The 26,418-nt window shown below is 47.9% G+C and overlaps 1 protein-coding gene across 1 annotated transcript in view; it reads right to left on the reverse strand.

The window, feature by feature from the left end:
- Positions 1–26,418, reverse strand: part of LOC119174183 (protein MMS22-like) — a 172,305-nt gene that overhangs the window by 127,973 nt on the left and 17,914 nt on the right. Inside the window, exon 5 of the mRNA XM_037425006.2 lies at positions 16,400–16,452. Within this exon, the coding sequence (XP_037280903.2) occupies positions 16,400–16,452 (53 nt within the window). The remainder of the gene's footprint in view (positions 1–16,399; positions 16,453–26,418) is intronic.

Here is a 26,418-nt window from a genome sequence, read left to right on the forward strand (position 1 = left end):
TGCCACTTAATCGCAAGATTTCTTGCAGCATTTCTGCGGTGAAAGCTGTCCCACGATCAGTTATGACGACAGCTGGCCCACCGTGACGTAAGACGATTCTGTTAACGAAAAATTGTGCGATGTCTGCTATGGTGGCTTTTGGGAGCGCCTTTTTTTCACAGTAGCGTGTTAAGTGGTGGGCCGTTTACAGACCGCCAAACTCACCTCTCTCCTTCTTAGAGTCGATACAGAGTTACATAGAATCAAACAAAAAACGCAACTGCCGGCTGCTCCTAACCGGCGACTTGAATTTACCTGCAATTAACTGGGACACGTTCACAGCAGAGTGTAGGGAACAGGCACACTGCGATTTACTCCTAGACACTGCATTCACCTATGACCTTTCACAAGTTGTTCGCCAAAGTACGCAGAAATCGGGGGAAAGTTCGTCTATTTTGGACCTGGTATTCCTTGACGGGCGCTTCGAGCAGTTCCAAGTGTCAGTTGATAAGGGTATCTCAGACCATGAAGCTGTCTTTGTCGAAATAACACATAATGAAAGAATGTCAAAACATAAAGAAGCCATTACTAATGTTCCCAACTTTTTTGAGGCTGATGACACAAGTATCATTGACTACTTGTCATTTGCACTGGACAGTTTTGATTCTCAAGGTGACGTAAATGCCATGTGGGAATCTTTCAAGAATATTACCTTCCATTGTATCAAAAATTTCGTACCGTTTCGGAAAAGAAGGAAAGCTAAGCAGAACCCTTAAAGATTATATTTGACACACCACTCGCAGATTGCCGAATCCCTCATGATTGGCTTACGGCAAAGGTTATACCTGTGCACAAATCTGGTGATAAGCAATTCATTGAAAACTATCGTCTAACATCGCTGACCTGCGTTTGCTGCAAGCTCCTAGAACACACTGTAGCCAAGTCAATTTACAAGTATATTGAAAATGACAACAAATTTTTTCCCAGCTAACATGGATTCCAACAGCGCCTTTCCACAGCTACACAGCTTCTTGAAACAATTAATGACTTTGCCATGATGTTAAACAAAAAGAAACAGATGCCATCTATCTTGATCTGTCGATAGCATTCGACAGAGTGTTACATGCATAACTGCTTCTGAAACTGGCAGTTATGGGAATAAACGAACAAATAGTAAAATGGATAACCGCGTACCTTCGGGGCAGAACGCAGTACGTAGAAGTAAAACACATTAAATCAAAACCGTTGAACGTGACGTCAGGTGTTCCCCAGGGGTCTGTGTTAGGCCCAGTGCTATTCCTAGTCTATATTAATGATATCGCCTCTGAAATTGACAAAAGGATCACTGACCGGCTTTTCGCTGATGATTGTCTATTGTACAAAGAAATTGATAGCCCGGTTGATCAGGAGTTACTCAGTGACGCTCTTAGGACAGTAGAAGAGTGGTGCGACAAATGGAAAATGAAAATAAATGAGAATAAAACTGTTTTATTGCAGTAACAAATAAAGTAAATAACATCTTCTACTTTAATTACACAGTGAATTCCTTGGTACTTTCTACGGTTGACGTGCTGAAATACTTAGGCATAAATATATCCACGAATTTAAGCTGGTCTTACCATGTTGGCAAAATATGCGAAACTGCGGAAAAGAACCTCTGGTTCTTGCGACGGAAACTGCAATTAGCCTCACAGTCAGTAAAGCTAACTGCTTATTTGACCTACGTTCGGCCCACGCTAGAGTATGCCAGTATAATCTGGGCCCTCATCCGTCAAGGTTAATTCATAGACTGGAAAGAGTTCAACGACGAGCAGCAAGGTTTATTCTAGCACGATACTCTCGTACAGATTACGTCGCCGAAATGCTCGGTTTCCTAAACTTGCCCACGCTTACTGAACGCAGGCACATAGCAAGACTAAAGTTTTTTACCTTCTGTCTAAAAACAAATTCAACATCAATAGCAGTCAGCACTTGATAGCACGACAAGGTAGAGCATTGCAAAGAATCAAAGATGGTACTTTTGAAATACCTCAGATGCACATTAACAGTTACGCGTTTTTTTTCTTCCCAAGAACCATTAAAGAATGGAATCAATTGCCATTACAAATGCGAGAATGTAATAGTGTAGAACAGTTTGAAAATAACCTAGTAGGTCATTAAAGACGCACGCCTTTACGCATGCTGTCTATTTAGTGGTTGTCCGAGTTCAGTTGTTGCATTGTGTTGTTAGCTTTGTATTGTTTGATCAGTGTATGTACAGATTATTTTGCATGTGCTGCTGTGTGTTTTTGTCGGTAATGGTCGGTTATATTTTCTAACATCGCTTGTTAACTGTGCATTTATGATGTCGTATAATTTGATCATGTATACAGGAACTATTTCGCTTATGTACGCTTATGTTTTCTTGTGTGTGGTATCTTATGTACGGTTTCTTATGTAGTATGGTTTCTTTCTTTTTTATGTACGCTTGAGTTTTTTTTTCTTATGTAATATCAATTCTTATTTTTTCTCTTCTCAAGTCGCACGATGTTGACCATGCAAATGTCCCGCTTTGACCCGCCCTGTAACGGCCGACAGGCCAACAGTATGAGTAAATAAAAAAATTTAAAAAAGTAGCCAGTAGCGACCACAATCCACCGGCTTCTAAATGAAGACGTGGGAAATGACCCCAGCAAGTCCATGCCAATCTGCCGAAAGGAAGCTTTTGGTGGGCCTATGGATTGCAGTAGTCCCGCTGGTCGTAAAGGTGGAATCTTTCGTCGCTGACAGATGCGACATGTGCGAACGTAGTGCTTCAGTCTTTGTGAGATGTGGCCAGTAGCAGGAGCGTTGAGTCCGTTGCAGCCTGTGTGTATAGCCGAGGTGTCCAGACGATGGCTCATCTTGACACACACGTAAAATGTCACCACGAAACGTAGTTGGCACAACAAGCAGATACATAGCTTGTGTAGAATGAAAGTTCTTTTTATAAACACTCCATCGCGGAAACAAAAGGAAGATAGCGAGCGTGCAAAGCTTCAAGGAGGGTGGGAATTGCGCCCTTCCAGGTAGTCAATGAGCGGAATGAGCTCCGAGTCATGACGCTGTTGCTCAGCCAAGCTGGTTGCTGATACGGCAGAAAGAAAAGTGTCGTCGTCTTCAAGGTCAGTGTTGGCATTTTCAACCGGTGCACGTGAAAGACAGTCAGCGTCCGTGTGTTTCCGCACAGATTTGTGGACGATGGTGACATCCAAATCTTGTAGACAAAGGCTCCATCGTACTAGAGAACCTGAGGGATCTTTGAGATTCGTGAGCCAACAAAGGGAATGGTGGTCGCTAACTACCCTGAATGGGCAACCATACAAGTATGGGCGGAACTTCGCTTTGGCCCAGACAACAGCGAGGCATTCCTTTTCGGTTTCAGAATAGTTTTTCTCCACTGGGGATAACGTTCTGCTCGCATAAGCGATCACGCGCTCTACGCCATTATGCCACTGAACTAATACCCCTCCTGGTCCAACGTTGCTGGCGTCAGTGTGTAATTCTGTGTCGGCGCTTTCGTCAAAATGACCCAGTACAGGCGGAGCCTGGAGAGGGTTTCGGAGGGTGTCGAACGCATGACACTGATCGGGACCCCAAACAAACGAGACACCATCTTTTGTAAGCTTGTTGAGGGGTTCAGCAATCTTCAAAAAGTTTTTGACAAAGCGCTTGTAATATGCACAGAGCCCCAGAAATCGGCGTAGGTCGCGCTTATTTGTGGGCACAGGAAAGGCGGCAATGGCACGGGCTTTCTCTGGATCTGGGCGAATGCCGGCATGGCTCACAACGTGACCAAAGAACTTCAGTTCTTCGCATCCAAAATGACATTTCTCGGGTTTGAGAGACGGCCCCGCTGTTCTGATAGCTTGAAGAACTGCCTGAAGGCATTGGACAAGTTGTTCAAACCTGTCTGCAAAGACCACGACGTCATCAAGGTAAACGAGACATGATTGCCGTTTGAGCCCCGTGAGAACCATATCCATCATTCTTTGGAAAGTAGCTGGCGCTGAGCATAGACTGAAAGGGAACACTTTAAACTCGTACAGGCCGTCTGGAGTAATAAAAGCCGTATTTTCGCGATCGCGCTCATCCACTGCGATTTGCCAGTAGCCGCTATACAAATCCATGGAGGAAAAATATTTAGCGTTGCAAATACGGTCCAACGAGGCATCTGTCCAGGGTAGAGGATAAACATCCTTTTTGGTGACCTTGTTCAGTTTACGGTAATCAACGCAAAAGCGCAACGTACCATCCTTCTTCTTTACTATCAATACTGGCGAAGCCCAGGCACTGGTCGATGGCCGGATGACGTCGTCCTGAAGCATCTGCTGGACTTGGTTACATATAGCGTCTTGCTTTTTTTGCGACACCCTATAGACATGTTGTCGGATGGGTCTCTCGGTTGGTTGCATGATAATTCAATGCTGAGCAAGTGGTGTCTGTTTAACCTTTGACGTAGTGACAAAGCAGTCTTGAAATGAGCTGAGTATACACAAAAGGCTTTCTCGTTGAGCCGAAGGTAGTTTTTCATTTACGTCGAGAGTGGTCGCGAAGGCCTCGTCAGGATGGTCACTCGATGAAAATGAAGCTAACGTGGACGAACCTTCAGCATCGGCAAGTTGTTCAAAATATGCAATGGCAGTGTGTCTCGTTAGGGGCGATATTCGTCGCTGAAGTTCGTGACCAGCAGGTGAACATGCCTGTTGCTAGGCTGAATGATTCTTCGGGCAACAGAGATTTGTCGTGAAATAAGGACAGACAAATTGGCTTTTGCAATTACCACATCAGACATGTCCTGTCCCAATTCTACTTTGACAAAAATGCTGCTTCGAGGTGGGAGAGTCAGAGAATCGCCGGTAACACGGAGCGCTCTTTTCCGGAATTGTGTACTGTCAATTGCTGCGCAAAAAGGATCCTTGAACGACACAAGCAATTCACAGAGGTTGATGATGGCGCCGTATTCACGAAGGAAGTCCATTCCTAGAATGATTGGCTGAGAGCACTCGCACAATACGAGGAAAGAGCCCGCAAATGTCGACGTACGTATACGAATGCGTGCCGTGCACATACCAGTAGGCATCACCAGGTGGCCACCTGCTGTGCGCAACTGGGGTCCTTGTTGCCATGGTGTGGTAACCTTCCTTAGTTCAGATGCCAGTGTGGCGCTCATTACAGAATAGTCGGCGCCGGTGTCGATGAGGGTGTTGACAGCATAATTGTCGACGAAGACGGCGATTTCGGCAGAAAGGATCTTTCTGTTGTTGGAGAACACTGCAAAACCAGAACGGTCCTCGTCGGGTTGTCGCGTCAAAGGAGAGTCTTTTACAGTTCGCCGTACCGCGACTTCACCCGTAGAAGTCGCCGTTCTTAGTTTCCCCTGCGGGGACATGGTGACCGTCTCCTGAAAGAAGCGGAAGACGATGAGGGCAAACTGGGTGACGTAGACCAGTGAGGTGACGGTGATTTCGACTGGTGGTGCTAAATAGTCGAAGGAGTTCGCTGGCCCGTGAGATAGGTTTCGATTTCGCGGGGGCGCTCACCGTAGTGTGGGCATCGAGCATCAGGGTGGAAGCCGCGGAGACCTAGTTGCCAGTATTGACAGTTCCAGTATACGTGACCCGCTTCGCCGCAGTGATAGCAGAGCGGACGGTCATCCGAGGTGCGCTATGTGCTTGCTTTGCTACCACTTTGTTTTGAGGCAGACGGCACATAGGAGGGTATGCTCGGAAACCTTGAGCCGAGAGGCGGGCTCGAAGTAGTGTCCTGGAATGGATGCATAGCCTGGTACCTTGGCAGCATAGCAGGATCTGTAGCCAGTGGCGCAGGGGATTGCAATGCCACTGCATATGTCAAGACTTCAAACTTGAAGTGACCTCTGAATTTCGTTTGAATAATCAGAAGTTCGCATGTATATGACTGTGGGTGAGGTGACATCACACATTATGATTAGGCATTAATTTTTTCAGATTTAAAAAATTTTTAAACAATTGTAAAGCCTAACTGCATGCAATGAACAGAAAGCAGAGGTGTAAGGTCCACAACTTTATTGGCATTTACTGTTATTCAGACCTCTTAAAGAAATCATTAATTGCCAACTGCTTCTTTGCTATATGTGCCTTCAGCACAAAGCTCTCTATACCAGCTGAGAAGCATCTCAATTTATCATGTGTGCGCTTAGTTTCAAACATTTGTTTTCTAGCAAGGTCTTTTTCCTCGAAGGCCTAAGGGGCTTATTTTTCATTTTTAGACTGTCAGGATTACATAAGCATGCAAATTTTTAAATAGTAGACCGAAAGCAGCAGATACTTTGTGGTATGATACCGCAAAAAGTATGAATCAACTGAATGATGGTGTTTGAAATAAGAGGCTTTTAAATACATCAAAAAAATAGAGGGTCAGCCAAAGAATTGTATTTTGCTTGAATTAACCTAAAGTACAAATTACCAGACTGAATTATCACAATTCTGCTATAAACAGGCAGCATGGTCTCCTTTACTGCACTATAAATTTTTTAAATTCCTAAGTTTAGCAATTCAAACAGTCACTTTCATGTTCTGACAGTGAGGTGGGCAACCCCACTTCACATAAACTTTCTTGACCCCCCCACCCCACCCGTAAGCATGTGGGGAGAGATGCTGTGCTAGGAGCATAAAAAAATAACTTTGAGATTTGTAGACCAGAGGTGCTATGAATGGCAAAGATGTCTGCTGCAGTGCTGAAGTGCAACATTCACTTTGCCATAATGGTTGTGAAGCTTGAGGTGCAGTTGTTGTGTGCACACAAAATAGTGCACAAAGCTATAACATGAACACTGCATGCAATGAAACCCAGTGTTTAAAAAATCATACCTCGCATGTAAATAGCTTTTATATCAATTAACCAGAGTGAATGTATATCTTTTGTACAGTTATAGCAGTGGGAGAATTTTATAATGTGTATAGCACTTCTATAGGCAACCTTGTGCTCTTATTTTTTTACTGTATGAATGGGTATCACACACACAAACTCACGCAAGAGTGTTGTGACATAGGCACGCGTGGGTGACATGAATACAGCACCTTACGTATATGTACTGGAAAAACAAATCAAAATGTTAAATATGTTCCAACAGTCGGATTTAAATTCTCAGCATCTATTACTGAAGCTTTAAGAGGTCTGTTAGAAAACTATCTGACCTTATTATTATAACTATTTATTATTATTTTTTTAGCGAACAGCTGATGGATTTGAAACAAGCACGCTTGAATCAGCCGACCTTGAACTTTCGTGCACATGTGTGAATTTTTTCTCGCCTTCCGATAGTGTAAGTCGCTGGGATGCAGCATTTTAGTGAGACAGTGCGTAGGGCTCTCGTCGGTTTTTCACGGCAAAAAAAATTACGGGGCAACTGGAGCAGCGCTACTGCATCAAATTTTGCCAGAAACTGGGTGACAGCCAAGTGAAAACAATTGAGAAGATCAAGGCGGCCTTTGGTGATGGTGAGTAGCCAGGCCACCTGATGAGCAGCCAAGCCACCTGAGACTACTCAGAACATTTCTACACAACCTTCTATGCCAGAGTACTGAGACAAGAATATGAGTAGAAGAAAAAGGGAAATAAGGAAAATGTCCACAACACTGAGGATATTGTTCGTGTTCTGTTTGCCGCTTTACGTTTTCACCTCGCGAAAATGCCGCCAGGTAACGCGAAGACCATCCCGCAGACCATGCTGGCTCTGGGATCAGTGCTGCTTAGTTGTTTCGGGCACAACCAGAAGTAGAATGCCAAAGGTGAAACATCAGTGCACGTTACATCACTGAAAAATGCTTTTCATAATGCTGTGAAGTTGTGTTGGTATCACTCTTTGCATGGCTGAACGAAACCTGTTTTTGAGAGAATATGACATTTCGTTCTTGGCTCTGTCAAAGGCCGGGTTACCGAGACAAAGATTAATTACTGATTACGTCACCCACAAGAACCTCACCGTAACTTCTTTTCCAAATGGGAGCGCCACCATGTATATTCAGAGATACCACACGTAACCCTCAATGTGACCGACTTGAGCACAGATGTTATAGAAGTTTGAGCGACCAGAGTTCAGATAAGAAACCACAAAGTAAGCATTGCATCTGTGTATGCGTCTCCTCACAAGAAAACTTCCATAGAAAAGTTTTCAGAAGATCTGTGTCATCGTTGCCAGCTCCGCGAATCATTTGCGGTGATTTCATTGCGCATCAAATGTCATGGAGGGACAAGAATTCGGATGCACGTGGGCATTCTCTGGAAAGTGCTACAGACAAGCTTAGACTTATGCATTGCGTATCATGGCAATGTAACATTCTTTAGGCCCCCAACTTGTACAAGTTAACGACGCTTAGATCTTGAAGACAGAGAGGTTCGGAACGAACACCACAAAGAGCGTTTTGGCAAAATGGAGGAGGAGAAAAGAGAAGAGAGTTGGGCACCAGCGTTTACGCTCACATCACAGGCGTCTATTCTAGGAGGCATTGCATAAAGCCGTGAGAAGCAGCACTCTCAATTTTGTCGTTGAAGGTGGCTGCCAACAGCTCCGTGTGACGAGGTGTCTGTGGGGTGACTCCATGGATTGTCCGCATGAACTGCCTCCCATGGCAAGTCATTCATTGCATTGTGGAAGTTATATTGGCATTCTATTGTATTGTTTGTATGATTCAGCTACTGGACTCACTATGTCAATATACCAGCATGTTATGATTTGTATGATTAAGCTGGCGGACTTGCATTGTAAAAGGTGCAGATAAATGCCCATTTGTTTGTTTTTACTACGTTCGGTGTGCCCGTTTCATATGCAAGAGACCACACAAGCAATACGACACTATTTTTAGGCAAAAATAACTGAATATCAGTGGAGTAACATTCAAATACACACCTAGACTCTAAGATAGTGTTTGGACATGCATTCTCTGACAATGTTGGTGCTTTAAAATTTCCTATTGCCTCAAAGGCATAGGTAACGATACATTTAAAGCCACTTAACATCTGGAGTTGCACAGGAAAGTGTTCTAGGGCCTTCGTTGTTCATTATTTTAACAACCTACCAGAAGAAATCATGTCAAACATCAAATTATTTGCAGATGACAGTGCAGTTTATAGCAAAATATGCTCAAATAGTAATCCCATGAACTTCAGTTTCACTTTATTTTTACTTTCGTACAAAACATAAATGACTACATAAACATACAGAAGGAGGTCCCAGAGCACTTGGCTGAAGGGGGACCTCCTGCCAGAAAATGTGATAAATATGCACAAGTAAAATGCAGCTCTGACAGCAACGTGGAATAAGTTATACAAAAAAATGGAATACAGACTAAAAAAACAAATTTTAACAATCATAAGCACAACAAAACGCTGCTTAGAACGTATAAAAAATAAAGAAAAAACCCAAATATATTGACGAAACGAACAGAGGAACGAAAAAAGCAAGAAAAAGATGAGTCGCTGTGGCACCATTAAGAGTGCATGAATATGAACAGGTGCAGATAATATTACACATCTTAGAATTCTAAGGTATCCAGCAGGAAAGTGAATATAGCGTTTTTAAAAATAGCTAATGATGAAGACTGCTTAACATTGAGGGGAAGACTGTTCCAGGTTGATAACGACGTGAAATAACCGGAGTGTTTTTCATAATTAGTATGGACTAATGGTAATAATAAATTGTTGTTAGCTGCAAATTTTGTTCTGTTGGTGTTTCCCAGAACAGCGTCTGGAAATATGTTTACTGGAGGAGGGTTCTTCATTATTTTAAATAACACTATGGATAAATTCTATTTAACAAGGTTGTCTAATGATAGGATTCTGTTATTATGAAGAATGTCCGACACACAGCAGCTGAATGAGCTGAACGTTATGAGCTGAACTTGCAACAGAATCTTGAAAGTCTCACTACCTGGTGGCCATCGTGGCAGGCAGATGACGCCTAACACTGATAAATTTAGTTAAACTATTCATCTTTAGATCTAAATACCAATTCCACATTTAACTATTTGCTTTACAACAATTCTATAAACTAAACATATTTTTTTGGATACCTGGGTATTTTGTCTGATCCCCAGCTTATCTTGGGTCAACCATAATGAAAAAGTAACTGCAAGACCACTTCGAACTTTGTTATTTAGGATGTGAAGAAGAAGATGTGCCTGCAGCAAGCAGCATCGCCAACGCCCGGCTCTCTCGGCTCGTGCTTCGGTTCGTTGCTGTGCCGATCGCTGGTCGGTTCTTCAAGCTGTCTCGTCGCTGTCTTTAACGGCTAATAAACCTCTTCACACTTGGTCGAATGTGCTGTTAATCCCCGTTGCTACACCCTGGAGCTGCGAAGCCGCACGCTACCGCCTGTCATGACTGACAACGCCACAACATCGGCGCCTTCGCCCCAGTTCAACTGCCCTGGCCATCCTAGGCTACAGGACCCGAAGGTCTTCAGCGGTGCAAATGGGACCGACGTCGAAGACTGGCTCGAGCACTACGAACTGGTGAGCGCCGACAATAAGTGGGATCAAGCCGACAAGCTGGGCCACGTCATATTTTATCTCACTGGCATCGCTGAATTGTGGTTTAACAACCACAAACACAACATCCCCACATGCAGCACGTCATGTGCTGAAGTGTTCGGTCGGCCGGCTGTCCGCAAGCAGCGCACAGAACAGCGCTTGTGCATCTGCTCTCAGCAGACTGACGAGACCTTTACCAGCTATATTGAGGAAGTCATAGACCTTTGTCGACGTGCGAATGACACCATGCCCGAATTTGACAAGGTCAAACACATCCTAAGGGCATCGACAGCGCATTTCAAATGCTCTTGGCAAGAAATTTGAGCACAGTTTCTGAAGTCGTCAGCTTGTGTCAGAGCTACGACGAGTTGAATAAGCAACGCACTTTGACTCGGCAGCCTCAGCGTGGTGGTGAGTCACTGTCCAGTTTCGACACCCTGCCTGACAATTCACTGTTGCTTCAGCAAGCCCAAGCCTTCGTCCGTGAGGAAGTCGCCCGCCAACTTTCTCTAGTGCCTTTTACACACGAGACCACCACCCGTCTACCCGCCCCGCTTCGCACTGCTATATCGGAAGAGGTTGCACAAGCTGTTCCCGTTAAGCACTACGAGCCGCCTCTCTATTTAGCCGTGTCCACTGCCCGCGTGTCGCACAGCCAGTAGGTGCCCCTGTCGCCTATCTGCCAGCGATTCAGCCTGTGGCCACGCCCCTAACATATGCAGCGCAGCCTGTGGCTCCTCCTGTCGCCTGTTTGCAAGAGATGCAGCCCATAGCCGCCCCGCTCACATATGCAGACGCTGTGCGTAGGCTTCCGCAGCCACCCTACATCTCGCGCTCACAGCCCGCACATCCGGCTGCTTATAGTGCACCTTGGGCGGCACCACCAGTCGTCAATCCTTGGAGGACACCGGATAAATGACCGATATGCTACGCCTGCTTCACTCCCGGACACGTTGCCCGCTACTGCCGTCGACGACCTCAGACGTTCGGCAACTAGGTCCAGTTCTTGCAACCCGGCAGCCAACCCTTCACGCAATACGGGCCGATCTCGTCACCTCGCTACGCCCCTCCCAACGACCCCGACTTCGTGACGCCGCGCGCACCCTCTCCTCGTCGGTGATCTCCCTCTCCGATATGTCGCCGGCCCAGACCTTCTGACCAGGAAAACTAAGCACCGCAGTTCAAGAGGCAAGAACTGCGCCATTTTCGAACTGTCTAAGCCCTCGGCCCTCTCCTGCTAACGTGGTTGCAGTAACTGTTGAAGGTTATTCTACTTTCGCCCTTGTGGACACCGGCGCCGCTGTTTCTGTTATTGCCGCTAATGTCTGCCGTGTATTACATAAAGTCACGACGCCGCTTTCGGGACTGTCACTCCACACCGCAAGTGCACAGCAAGTAACGCCCCTCGCAGCCTGCACTGCAAGAGTGTCCATCGAAGGCATTGTTTACATTGAGGAGTTTATTGTCCTCGCTGTCTGTTCGCATGACGTCATCCTCGGATGGGACTTCCCGCCATAATGCCGTCATCGACTGCGCACGCGCTGAAGTTGAGTTTTCACCCTTTTGTGATGTCCCATTATTTGACGCTCTTCATCCGCTGCCGAAGTTGTTCGTGCATGAAGATACCGATATTCCACCTAAGAATTTTGCACTTGTTCTAGTTTCATGCAATGCCTACACTGACGCTACAGTCTTTTTTATGCCTTCCGATATCTTCACGAGTCGTCGAGCTCTGCCGCTGCCTTTCGCAACGATTGACCTTGCCACCGGAAGAAGCAATATGCTCATACTCAACCCGCTTTCCACACCTGTCACTTTGCTTGCGGGGGAATGTCTCGGCGGTGTGCAGGAGCTCGACCCTTCGTCTTTGGTTGATGTCCCGGATGACTACTGCGACCACCCAATATCACTGTCAGCCCTCGAGAAGTCGTCCAAGGATACGTTTTGCAGCGCCATCGCCGACACCCTCACTCCCACTGAACATGCTTACCTGCTTGATCTTCTGCATAAGTTCTGGAATTCTTTCATGTGTCGCAAGCTCAACTAGGTCGCACGTCGCAAGTCAAGCACCATGTTGACACCGGCCTACACCAGCCACTGCGTCAAAGACCGTACTGTGTCTCCACTCAAGAGCGCCGCGTCATCAACGATCAAGTCGAAGATATGCTTCGTAGAGACGTCATTCGACCATCTCACAGTCCCTGGGCGTCTCCTGTCCTGGTGCGTAAGAAAGACGGATCTATCCGATTTTGCGTGAACTATCGTCGTTTGAATAAGATAACCCGCAAGGACGTATATTCTTTGCCGCGCATTGATGACGCCATTGACACCCTTCACGGAGCGGAATTCTTCTCGTCGCTAGATTTGCGGTCTGACTACTGGCAAGTTCCAATGGCTGAAGCCGATCGCCAAAAAACTGCATTTATTACACCTGACGGACTATATGAATTTAACGTTATACCCTTTGGGCTTTGTAACGCGCCCGCCACGTTTGAACGACTTATGAATTATACGCAACGTAGCCTCAAGTGGGATATGTGCCTCTGCTACCTCAACGATGTCGTGGTTTTCTCGCACGACTTTCCTACGCACCTCCTTCGCCTCAGGCAAGTTTTGACTTGTCTGACCAACGCTGGCCTGCAGCTTAACCTGAAAAAATGCCGCTTCGCTGCACGCGAGCTCGTCATCCTAGGCCACATCGTATCGAAGCACAGCGTATTACCTGACCCAGCAAAATTTCGAGCAGTCGCAGAATTTCCCAAGCCAACGACCATGAAGGAACTTCGCAGTTTTGTAGGCCTATGCTCTTATTTCCGGCGCTTTGTTCGCAATTTTGCATCCATCATGTCACCATGAACCCAGCTTCTTCGCGGTGACGTGAACCTTTCCTCCTGGTCCCCTGCATGTGACGTTGCCTTCACTACTCTGCGGCATCTGCTCACCTCCCCACCTATTCTTCACCACTTCGACCCGACGGCTCCTACCGCAGTGCACACTGACGCCAGCGGCGTCGGGCTAGGCGCCGTCCTCGCTCAACGAAAGCCCGGCTATTTAGAATACGTTGTAGCCTACGCTAGCCGCACTCTGACAAAATCCGAAACTAATTACAGCGTGACAGAAAAAGAGTGTTTGGCACTGGTGTGGGCGCTTGGCAAGTTCTGGTTGTACTTATACAGCCGCCCGTTCGATCTAGTAACTGATCACCACGCGCTTTGCTGGCTCTCCACGCTGAAAGACCCTTCTGGCCGCCTTTGCGCGATAGGCACTCCGCATCCAGGAGTACGACATTCACGTTGTATACCGCTGCGGACGCAAACACTCTGACGCTGACGCCCTGTCCCGCTCACCTTTGCCACCAGATCCGACGTGCGGAAACACGTGCCTCCAGACCTTGTCATCGTTAAATCTTGACTCAATTGCCACCGAACAACGTTGTGACCCGTGGATCGCATCTCTTCTCGAATATCTATCCGGTACGCCCAACCTTCTGGTATCTTGATCCCTCCGACGTCAAGCTTTCCATTTTGCCATCCGCGATCAACTTCTTCATCGACGCAACTACGCTCCTGATGGCCGCCGGTGGCTACTGGTCATTCCACGCACTTTACGATCGCAGGTATGCGCCTCTCCACGACGATCCACAATGTGGCCACGCCGGGGTGTTCAAAATATATGAACGCCTTCACCATCGCTATTACTGGTGCGGCATGTACAATTTTGTACGCAAATTTGTGCAGTGCTGTCCTGACTGCCAGCGACGCAAATCAACACCGCTACGTGCGATTGGCGAATTGCAGCCACTCCCGTGCCCTGCCAAGCCATTTGATCGCGTTGGCGTTGACCTCTACGGCCCCCTTCCATTGACACCAGATGGCAATCGGTGGATTATAGTGGCGGTCGACCATCTAACACGCTACGCCGAAACAGCCGCTTTACCGAGCGCTACCCCTCAGGATGTCGCCTCTTTCATTTTACGTCGCTTTATCCTTCGACATGGCGCACCTCGAGAGCTCCTTAGTGACAGAGGCCGCGCTTTCCTTTCCGAGGTCGTCGAAGCTCTGCTTTCGGAATGCCACGTCATTCATCGGAAAACGAGAGCATACCACCCGCAGACTAATGAGCTAACGGAACGGTTTAACCGCACGCTGAGTGATATGCTCTCAATGTACGTGGCATCTAATTATAGCAACTGGGACCGTCTTCTCCCATACGTCACATTCGCATATAATACCGCAATACAAACAACCACAAGATTTTCACCTTTCTTTCTTCTTTATGGACGTGACCCTTCCCATACAATTGATACTCTATTTCCCTACCGTCCTGATGCTTCCAAATGTCCACCTATATCCGATGCTGCTCGACAAGCCGAAGAGTGCCGCCAGCTCTCCCATGCGTTCACCTCGGACGAGCAGCAACGCCAGAAAGAAAACCGTTGCACCTCTCTTTAGGATCCCAGCTATGCCCCAGGGTCTCTCGTGTGGCTTGCCATCCCATACCAAGCTCCGGGACTCTCATCAAAACTTGTCCCCCGGTACGAGGGGCCTTACACCGTTTTAGAGAAAACCTCTCTCTCCGGTTAATTACCTAATTGAGCCAGTTTCCCGATCGGATGACATGCATTGGCGTGCACGTGACATCGTTCATGTTTCCCGCCTAAAACCGTATCATGAGCCTCTCGCTGAGATTTATTAGGTCGCCAGGATGGCTCCTTTTTAAGCGGGGGGCGATTGTGAATAAGAAGATGTGCCTGCAGCAAGCAGCATCGCCAACACCCGGCTCTCTCGGCTCGTGCTTCGGTTCGTTGCTGTGCCGATCGCTGGACGGTTCTTCACGCTGTCTAGTCGCTGTCTTTAACGGCTAATAAACCTCTTCACAAAAACAACATCCCCGGAGAATGCTGTTAACTACTTGGTTATTTCCTTGGAACTTGCTTAGTTCATTAGGTTATAGTTTTGTAACTATTCAATTTTATTGCAGTTTGTGGCAAAACATTCAGGAAAGACGAAAATTTAATGGCCCATCCTGTTTTTGATATGCAATGCTAAAAGGAAAAAAATAAACAAGAAATAATGAAAGACGTGACAGTCTAAAAATATTAAATGTACAAGGAAAACTGAATACTGTTGAAGTCGGGCCAGTTTCAAGAACAGATGTAACCCACGTATCTATCGCAATAAACTACACATTATACAAAACGAAGACCAACATTTCAAGAAAAATTTTGGACGCTTTTAACACATAAGGGTGTGCTGTGGACAACTTTGAGCAGCAAGTTCAGTTGTGCATATGCTGGGAGTGGGGTCATTTTTAACGCCTGCTGTAAAGTAAGCCCTATAACGAATCCGGATCGCTGTCTAGAAGCTAAGGTTCTTTGAAATGCACCCATATATAGGTACACAAATGCTCGTGCATTTAACCCCCATTGAAATGCAGACACCGTGGCAGTGAATTGAAATACACATGCTTGAGCTCAGCAGTGATATATCCCAGCCACTTATCTACCACGGCAGATGTTTTCGTTTCTTGGGGGTCTTCACACTGTGAGCATAATGTAATATGCTTCACAATGCCCAGATCACGCTTGATATGAGATGTGGGGTTTAACGTCTTAAAATCACCATATGATTATGAGAGACGATGTAGTGGAGGGCTCCAGAAATTTCGACCACCTGGGGTTCTTTAACGTGCACCCAAACTTAGCACACGGGCCTACAACATCTCGCCTCCATCAAAATGCAGCCGCCGCAGCCTGGATTCAATCCCGTGACCTGCGGGTCAGCAGCCGAGTACCTTAGCCACTAGACCACCATGGCGGGACGCCCTGATCACGCTTACAGAGTTTAAACTGAGAAACAAGCGCGGAGAACAAAAAAAAAAGACAGACTTACCAAGTGAGTTTCGGTGGATACCCGTGTCATTTTGCAGAGCAATAATCTTGGACCTGAGAAAGAAATACACATACATGCTCACATAACCTGTGAAATACCACACCTGTGTTTAGACAATGTAGTCGAAAACAGAAATATGTTACTAAAAAATCCTGCCATCTACATGAAGTGAATGATGATGAGTGGGGGGAAGCTGCAATGCTTATCGGTAAAACCGCGAAACATTCTTCCACACATCATATAAGGACTCGACATGTTATGAGGTGATTATATATATATATACTATATATGCGATGTTTATTATTTACATATCGATGAAGTTATTTAGACTTATATACACAGAATATGTAATTGTAGTGCCATCATCATCGATATGCATCACCATTATCACTTTTAGTGACAGCGCTGTACCCCTCGTGACACTTAACCTGACAACTCGAGGCACACGCTAGAGAAAAGGAGTTCTCGCACCTGGCGGTTCGGGTGCAGGCAGCCACCACTCCTCTGCTTTGGCCCTTTAAAATAAAAGGGGGAGATCGGCATGGCCACGTCGGCTGCTGTCACGTCGGCTGCTGTCACGTCGTCTCCCTGCCTCTTGCTACAGTGGTGACCCGAAGAGCACGCTTTTCGCCGAGTTGCCCGCTACCATGCTTCCGCAATTATGCCCACCAGTGAAGTCTTTCCGCCTGGCCTACCCGTAAAGATGGTTCATGTAGCTTGACGCCACGTTTTCACTGAATGGCATCACGGCACAGTCATTGCTGCATGCCATCTGGCTCAATGCACGGCCGATAGAGCTAAGCTATCCCGCTGCCGCATCTACATCCAGCCTGCAGCCATACGATGCTCTCTGTGCTCCGGTGCTCGCCTGCTACCGCCACACATACCACCCGTTTCGGAGACATGTGACATTCAAGTTTCCCCTGTGTCACAGCAACTAATACCACCCGGCCTGCAAACTTAACTTGACCAAGACTTCGCTTCCCCGACGTATGCTTCGAAATTTCGTCCGGTCACTAGCACAATGATTCTCGTACCCAACCACACACCGGAAGAGGTTCAATATGTTCCTGCTGCCTACGACCAGTCCGTCACTAGCTGTGTTTGATCAACATCCTCGGCCGATGGTCCTTCAGGCACGCTCACCACCCACAGGTTTTTTTAAGCGCCATGGCCAGCGACACCTCGGACATGTTGGGCTCCACCACAACAACTACATCGCTGCCCGCCCTGAAGTCTGCCAAAACCCCGGACATTGTCACCCGATCATTAAGGGTTCGCCATCAAACGATGTTCAAAGGCGACTCTCTACCGACCTCAACGCTCAGAGCGATTTACCAGCAGTGCCCTCACAGCCGAAGTTCAACCCCTAGTCATCTACGACCAAACGTCTGAGACACTGCGACTACGACCGACGCTCCCGAGGACGATGTGCCTCGTCCGCCTATGGGACAGCAGACCGCACATGCCTCACCTGCCATGGCAGCAGCCATAGAACATATCGACCTGCGCACGAGCACCCATGCGCCGACTACCAAAGGTGCTTCCCCAAGTCAAGGTGCACCCACTAGGCCTCCAGGTGTGCAGAGTCCACGTGCCTCCTACTGAGTTGCTGACGGACACCACAAACCAGCAGGTATGTAACTGGAATGCCAGCATGCCCTTCTACACGCCACAGGCATCATTCACCTCTATCTGACGTCTACATCACTAGGTACCTACTACCAACGTAGGCGGTCAAGTCGAACCATCTTTGCACATCGCTCAAGTCACGATACCTACATACCGACATTAGCATCAGTTCTGTGCACGCATGCGAAAGCCCTATTGCAGCAGCTGCTTGACGATGGTTGGTTTTCATGACATTATTTCACGCACAGCGCCTGCACCGGCGCTTGTGCACCTGCCCTCACCTTCACCTGCAAGCACCTCTACCAGCAATGCTCACTCACAAGTCGCGACACCTAAAGCCCCTGAAGCTCTGCAAAGTAGCGACACTCTCCTCCTTTGCTCTTGTTTCTCCTCAACCTCCTCTCCTTTGCACTCTCTTTTCGAACATGGCGCCACCTGCCTTGGTCCTGCACAGCAAACGCCCTTCTGTGAAGACGCCCTTCCAATTGCTTGCCAGACAACATGCTGAGAGCATTCGTGCCAGCTATGTAACTCATCCTAAACCTGTCCTAAGTAGACTATGTCTACTTAGGAGTGGATTAGGGAACAAACCGGGGTTAAGGATAGCATAGTTTAAATCAAGAAGAGAAAATGGACATGGGCAGGCCATGCAGCACGTAGACAGGATAGCTGCTGGTCATTAAGGGTAACTAACTGCATTCCTAGAGAAGGCAAGCGGGTTAGAGGGAGACAGAAGGTTAGGTGGGCAGGTGAAATTAAGAAGTTTGCAGGTATAAATTGGCAGCAGCAAGCACAGGACCTAGTTGACTGGCAGAACATCGGAGAGGCCTTTGTCCTACAGTGGACATAGTCAGGCTGATGATGATGAAAATTATCTAAATGAGTGTAATGTTGATCCATGACAATTTTGTGTAGTGCCATATATGTATACAATATATGCCGAGAGCACACACAATGACTGTTGTAGTGTATACATATCCCGAAGGAGTACGGCCACTAGCGTGGGTCTGGTCTTAGCGAGCTGCAGGACACGCGTTAACCATCGCCGTGCGAGAACACGATACTGCTAAAGGTCGCAATACATTATTGTCAGTGGCAACACCAAAACGCAGTACAGCTTATTGCAAAGGCGCAGCGGGAAAGCAAATGGGCTTATCCACGCCACGGGCGAGGAGTACTAACTGCACAGGGGGTGCCGCGAGCACGTCACCATGGTAAAAGTGATTCACGGTGACACTGGGACAAAGGTCCGGTTGCTCGAGCGAGGGCAAAGGCGCTCGCGTTGGCTTCAGAGAGATACAGGTGGGTGTAGCTTGGCCATGCACTAAGACACCGTACCGCTCTTCGGTCCGCAAGAGCTCCTGTCGCGGATATAAACCTTCACACGAAATAGCAGGTAAACCATCGCATGAAATGGCATGAATGCGTAAGGTTGCTAAATGCTGCAAGCGCCCAACGACTCTGAGGCATTAACGCTTTGCATAGCTACCCTCGCATCGCAAGTCTCCCTGCTGACCGGTCAATGTAAAACAGCCAGAGAAAGCAATTTGCTCTGAAATATGCAAGCACACAGCAAAACTACGAAGAGTACCAATCTTTATGCGATTTTCTGCACTTCACTTTTGTTTATTCAAAACAGCTGCGCAGTAACATTTTCAATCATCCTTCGACGTGCATGCTAAGTGCACGGACCAACACCAAGAACTCAAACCAGCCGGTGCTGAAGGTCAAGCACAAAATGTAACCATGTATTGTGAACCAAAAACTAGACCCCGCAGAAGCATTAATGAAACCTGAGTGAGAGATGATAGCGTACTGCACAATTAACCACGACAAGTCTTCGGGGTTAGAGCAACGCATTGAATTAAGCAAAGCTCGACGCATACTTGAAGTGAGAGACTTGCAACTTACTTCGTGAAGTTGAAAAGTAGAGTCTGAAATGTTGGCCGGATTCTAAGCAACCAGGTCTTTTGTCTCAACTTGTTGAGATTAACAGGCGCTATCATGAAGAGCTTTGCACTCACTAGACTTGTTATGGCATAACAAGGCGCAACAGCCACCCACGGCAACCAACAGCTACGTCAATCTTCAGTGAAAGGTATTTCACGGCACAACGCGCTTGGACGCACAAATTCATACTCGTCAAAACAGATGCTCTGTACCCTGGCAAGCCCATGCTTCGAGAGCAAAGATGGTAGTTGCAAACGACTATAAACAAACAAATGTGGCGAGTGGTCCCGAGTGACGGCATCTGGCGAATACCGCCACGGCGCCAGCCTCGGACCAGATAAATCACTACTTTGTGAAGTTTCAGGGGCATTAGCGACACCAGGTGCGCTCCTGGCAGCCCCCATCTGGTCACTGTGACACGTGCCTGGGTACAACTACAGTGTACTTTCACAAAGGCAGTCCACACTTTAATTCTCCGAATGTCGCCCGCCAGAAAAAATATAAATAACCCATGCCTCTTTACATTGACGACTTAGACTGCCTACGGACTGCTCTCTTTCGCGCCATGAACACTCTTGTACACACGCCTTCATACTTTTTATTCTGGGTTCATTACTGCGAGGGGGAGTAATCTGCATCACCATCATCACTTTTAGTCAGAGCTCTGCGCCTCTTGCTGCACTCGTGCTGACAGCTCGAAGTGCTTGCCAGAGAAAACAAGTTTTTACGCCTGGCGGCCATTGCCGCTTTGCTTCAGCCCTGTAAAATGAAGTGGCGAGATCGCTGTCGTGTCATCTTTCTGCCTTTTGTTACGTAATCATTTACGTGGGAATGAAATTATATAGAAGGATTACATTATTGATTACAAAGTTGCGGCATGTGTTCTCCTTTGAAAATTACAATTCTGTGGTTGGTGAAGTACATGGAGAGAGGATATTGGATGAGAGGTTGTCGTTGAAAGTTGGAGAGGGCAATGTCGATACAGGTCCTTCTGATGGTGGTGGGATGTTTGTGGTCATATGAGCTGCACGGATGACTCTAATCGGACATAATGCACGATACTAGCCAGCAGTCATTGACCAACATGATGTCCACGTGAGTAGATGTGGAGCTATCAGGCCTTCTTTGACTGGATTGAGCATGGGCAGGTGGTCTGGCCTGGGAGGGTAGTGGTACTCGAGTGTTACATTCATGGTCAGAACCTTTCCTGCCACCAAAGAGTAATTGCATATGAACCAAACGTGGTAGTCAATATAGTTGGCTGGCGGTACCGATGACACTCTTATTGGAGTAGGGCTGTAGCTTTGGCATGGTACTGGTCGTTGCGGATAGAAATAATGCCGGTGAGGTTGTCAACCCAGAAGCAGTCGCAAACGTTACAGCTGTGGCTGAACGAGCACTCGAAGAAGTAGCGCTTTAAGGGTCCACTGGTGCCACCAACCTCAGGTAGCAACCACTTTCAGCGCTTGATCACTGCTTTTCACACCTGCTCTGATTCAAGGTTCTCTTGCCGCCTTTGCTTTGCTGGCTCTGACTTGGGGATCTCCTTGTCGACGAGCCCACTTTGCTTCTGCTGCACGAGCCTTCGTAGCTGCCGCCCCATCTGAATAGATGCTGGTGCTAGCTTGTGATTGCTGCCAACACTGGCGTCTTTCCTCAGTCTCATGAGCTCTCACCACAGGATTTTGGCCGAGGGCCTGCATTGCGGGTTCTTTGCGCCGCTGCCTTTGCTTCCAGGGTGTTCATGATGAGTAGCTGCATGGACACTGAGCTCCTGGCGATGAGAAAAGATGCGCGAAGAGTGCTCGTGCTAACCTCAAGAACTAGCGGCCACGGTGCGCTAAGGAACTTGCCCCGTTGCGCCGAGCAAGAGGAGGGTAACGCTCCTCTTGCTCGGGGCAACAAAACAAGTTGCTCGGGGCTCGGGGCAACGGGTTAGCACATTGCCACGTCAATGACATCAGACAGAAGTGTAACAATTCACTGACTGTGCGGAGGTAGCTCAGTGTGTTCTGCAGCATAAAAACGAAGTGGTGCATCATCTGCGTGAAGCGAATAGTCAATATCGTTCGTGGGGAGAACGCGTTGCCAGCAGCAGGTGGATACGGACGCCATTGAAAGTCCCATCCTAATATTATCTGTTGAGTACACAAACTAAGCACTGCAAATTGTACATAATGCAGAAGTCCATCAATGTAGACACGAACAGTGCACATGGCGGAAGGTTGGATGGCGTCCCCTGTGGGGGAGCATGTGCGCCCAGCCACTCTCGCTCTTTGCAGCAGCGCGAATGCCTAGTTGCGGGAACACCACCACAGCTGGTGCACGCGATCCCCCTTTTCCAGCGCGCGAAACGGGTCTCCCCTCCCTCAGCGAGAAAACTTATTATTCTCGTCAGGGAGAGGGAAACCTGGTCAGTGAACAAAACCAGCGTGCGGACGGCCGCACGCTGTCTCTGACACCGGCCAGGAACGAAGGAGGTCGAACCCGCAACCCCCTGCGAGCCGAGGACGTCAACGACCAAGGAGTAGGGGACTACCCTTGTTTCATGTACTATCTCCTCGCGACATTTATGCACTATTGCTAACGCCTAGCAATAAAGTGTAGTTGAACTAGCCTGTTGCCTTATTCGCCCGAACCGTGTAGCTGCAATGAGACAAGCTATGGATAGGGGACGTTAATGATGCACGGTACGACTGTGTGCAACTGGAACATTAGCTGGGCTTCTGCGTCAGTCGTACATAGGCCGGACCCCCTACACCCCTTGAGTAGCGAGCAACGTAGGTCTATCGTAGGGCGTAGTAACTTCGCGGAGTCGCACACACAAATCTCTGTGAGTGACTGACAAACTAGCACCAGTGTCTATTAATGTCTCCACTTCAACGCCTTCCAGCAAAACAGATATCATATTATGAGGATGTTCGGGAGAAATTTTCCTGACTTCGTTAAATGCAAATTTAGTACAGTCAAATCTCATTAATTCAAACACGCTTAATTCAAACTTACAGTTAATTTGAACTCATGATGAGGTCCCATCAAAGCTGTGTGTATTTGAATGGGCGAAAACGCCCAGTAATTCAAACGCGCAAGCACTTTTGACGGTTAATTTGAACACACCGCGCTCCGAAAATGCTCTCAGCAGCCTGCCCAATCCCGTGGCGGCACCTCCGACACCTCAACGCTGAGAGCGAAGGAAAGGAGAAAAGAAAAGAGAAGGCTGCGGTCGAATGTTTGCTTTCTCTCAATTGCCGATTTGCAACGCGCCTGCGCATGCTCCTCTCTTTTCCGAGGCACTGCGCCGTGCTCCCGACCGGGCTGCAGAAATTAGGTGCCTTTTCTCCTCTTCTAACCACTACCACCACCACCTCTTCCGCCCCTGCCATGTAAAGAACCTTCTCTTTCCAACGCCACGCGCAAAGAGAGAGAGAAAAAAGCTGTCGCGGAGTGTGGTTCTCTCTCATGCGCCGGTGCCACGCTTCCCACTTTTCCGTCCCTGCTATGTAAACCTTCTTTCAAAGATGCACGCAAAAAAAAAAAAAACTGCCGTGAAGTGTTGGTTTATCTCAAATGCCGATCTGCTTCTCTCCGCACGGAGACGCTACTGCTTTTTTGTCACGCGCTGGCCACGCTGCGGCTTTGGCGCAGAGGGTAGTAGAGGCCATGCAGTTGTCGTTGTCATCCTCGCGTGTTGGCGCTGGACATTGCCGCGCACAACTTTTCTTGCCAGGAGAATGCCGAAGCCGAAGTAGACATGCTTTGGAAGCTGCGTGCGAAATTGATTGACTCGCTGCAGGCAAACGTGTGCAGACACGCATCACCAATTAGTTCAATTAATGATGGATGTCCTACGATTTGTGAATCTTCTGAAACTTCCCCCTCGTGTCTTAGCTCAATGCACATGCGCCACTGCATGGGGGAGCCCTCAGTTTGCTTAGCTTTCATCAATTCGAACAAACTTTCGGGCTCCTTCGAGTTCGAATTATCAAGATTCGACTGTAATTTAGTTTTCGGGCGATGTTCAACGAACCGGGAGGCTGGTCGAAGTGGCGACGTAGAGCTATGAAGAGGAGACAGTGAGCGATAGCCTGGCACTACGGCAGCGAGGAGCCATTTCAGCAGTTACTGATGACGAGGAGGAGCGATCGTGAAGCGTAGCGTAAGAATGGTGCTGGAAAGTGGTTGCAGTGGCAAAGTCATCCCGGTCGTAAGTGTCAAACCCACGACGCTTGTTTCGCTGACGCTTGCAATAGACACATGCGATGTGTCCACGGTATCTGAAATAGTAGCAGGTAGGTCTCGTTGGGCGCCATGGTTGATAGTAGGGTTGGGTGTTTGGGCTGGGGATTATGGAAACTAGGTGTGCTGATGCCAGTGGTGCATAGTAAGGCTGGTTTTGCGTGCTGGGCGCCAGAGATGCCAGGTGGGCTGGCATCGTCATCGTTGGCATCGATGGAACGAAGGCTTGAGTAAGTGGGGTGACTTGCGCGTAAGTTAGTGGGGCTTTAGAGACGTGAGGGTCTGTGTACGCATTACCAGTCATGGCCGCCAACTCCTCCTTATCGACGTCCGGTAAATTTGTATTGGGGGTGTCAGAAGGAAACTGACATGCTGGAAAACCGAGGGACTTCAGTTCCTGTCGTATCAATGCGTGGATCATGGCTCGTAACGAGGAGTCAGCAGTAAGGTTGTCAGGGATGGCTGCAGGAGAGTTGTCCAGCTGCAGTCGTCCGAATTGGAGCTTGTCCAGGTGCTGGCACATAGCTACAATGTCAGCAACGGTGGTTCGGTCCTTTACGACCAAAGCATTGAAGGCAACAGGCCCTATGCCTTTGACAAGATGGTGTACTTTGCCTCGGTCATGGTGGCGTTGACTCGTTGACAGAGAGAGAGAGAACATCTTCGATATACGAGGTATAAGACTCGCCTAGTTGTTGTTTGCAACCATCAAGGGTTCTCTTCAACAGGCTGGCTCGAACTGCCGGAGTAGCGAAGACTTGTCGCCGATGTCCTTTGGAGACGTTCCAGTTGGGAAAGTTGATCTGGTGATTAAAAAACCAAGTCTTCGCCACGCCAGTAAGATAGAAGGAGACGTGGCAGAGCTTGTGATCCTCCAAACGGTTCTCTGCACTCACTATGTCATATTGGTGTAGCCAGTCGTCCTCGTCCTCATTTCTGAGTCCAGCAAACAGAGGGGGCTCGCGAGGGGGTTCACTGACGATCCAAGAGTGAGTATCTGCGGTAGTCATAGCTGGAGGGGTAAAGGGAGAAGCGCCTGAGGGTTCGTCTAGCGGCACGCTGGTGTATACGTAGCCCAAACGGCGACCTGAGGGAAGCTCCAGGAGGTAGAGTGGGCGAGCAGGGACGGGGAATCAAGCAGCCATTTCCACCGCTTTCGGCGTAGTCCTTTACACGCCTTTATTATGCCTGGAAGGTGTGGCCAAAAACAGTCACTTCCAAAGCACGTAACAGACTTAAGGGCTATACCCACTAACGAACATGAGAAACACTATGTGCTGATGGTTATGTACAGGTAATGAAGAAGCACGTTGTAAATGCCCGCAATATGTATAGAATAGTGTCTAGCAGTTGGGACAATCAAGATATTATTTATTTGTTTCAGTGAGGCTGTGCTAAAGGTATGAAAGTCTGACGATGATCTGTTATCCAATGACACCTTCTGGTGAAGCATGCATCTCACACTAGGCAGCTCTTCGCGTTCTTCAAGAAAGCAAAAGTTTTCACTTTCCGGAAACTTGCAGGGTCCGCAACCCCTTTGCTTTTAAGATGACTTGAAGGTGAAAGCCATCTTTTTCTTTTCAGTTGATGTATATCGGGCTTCCCATGCCTGCTTCCAAAAGCTGCCTACAAGAAGCTCGCAAAGAAGGAAGCTGCCTGCTGGCACTTAATCCAGACCAGAAGTTATCCAAACTTGCAATTTCTCAATAACGTGCACCCAACAGAATACTCTTTGCACTGCTCATGGTGCTCTGAAAAACCTGCACTAATACACACATGGACCTGCCGGGCCATTCCCAGCCTGCCTGTCATTGACCAAGCGAGTGTGGAATGGTGGTAGGAGTTGCTGGCCAGCGATAGTCTTAACAATCACTTTAATCCACACGGTATGCAAGGTGGCAACTACCTGTGGCGTCCTGAACTGAGGACAGCCAGCACTGCTACATGGGCTTGCGAAGCCAGCTGGCCCATACTACAAACCCCTTTCTGTCAATGATTGGTTTCCTACCATCCAGTTTTGTACTGGTTCCAGTATCAGCAGCACTGCTAGCTTTCCGCCCCACACCTGTTTTGCACCGTCACCATCAGCTATGTGACCTCATGATGACGTCGAAAATTCTAGCCACCTGTGATGTTACGATGACGTCATATTTTGCTGTCATCACTTGACTTTATCGTTGACAACACTGATGCAGGACAGC

The sequence above is a fragment of the Rhipicephalus microplus genome, chromosome 5 (assembly GCF_043290135.1).
Source record: "Rhipicephalus microplus isolate Deutch F79 chromosome 5, USDA_Rmic, whole genome shotgun sequence".
Lineage (NCBI taxonomy): Eukaryota > Metazoa > Arthropoda > Arachnida > Ixodida > Ixodidae > Rhipicephalus > Rhipicephalus microplus.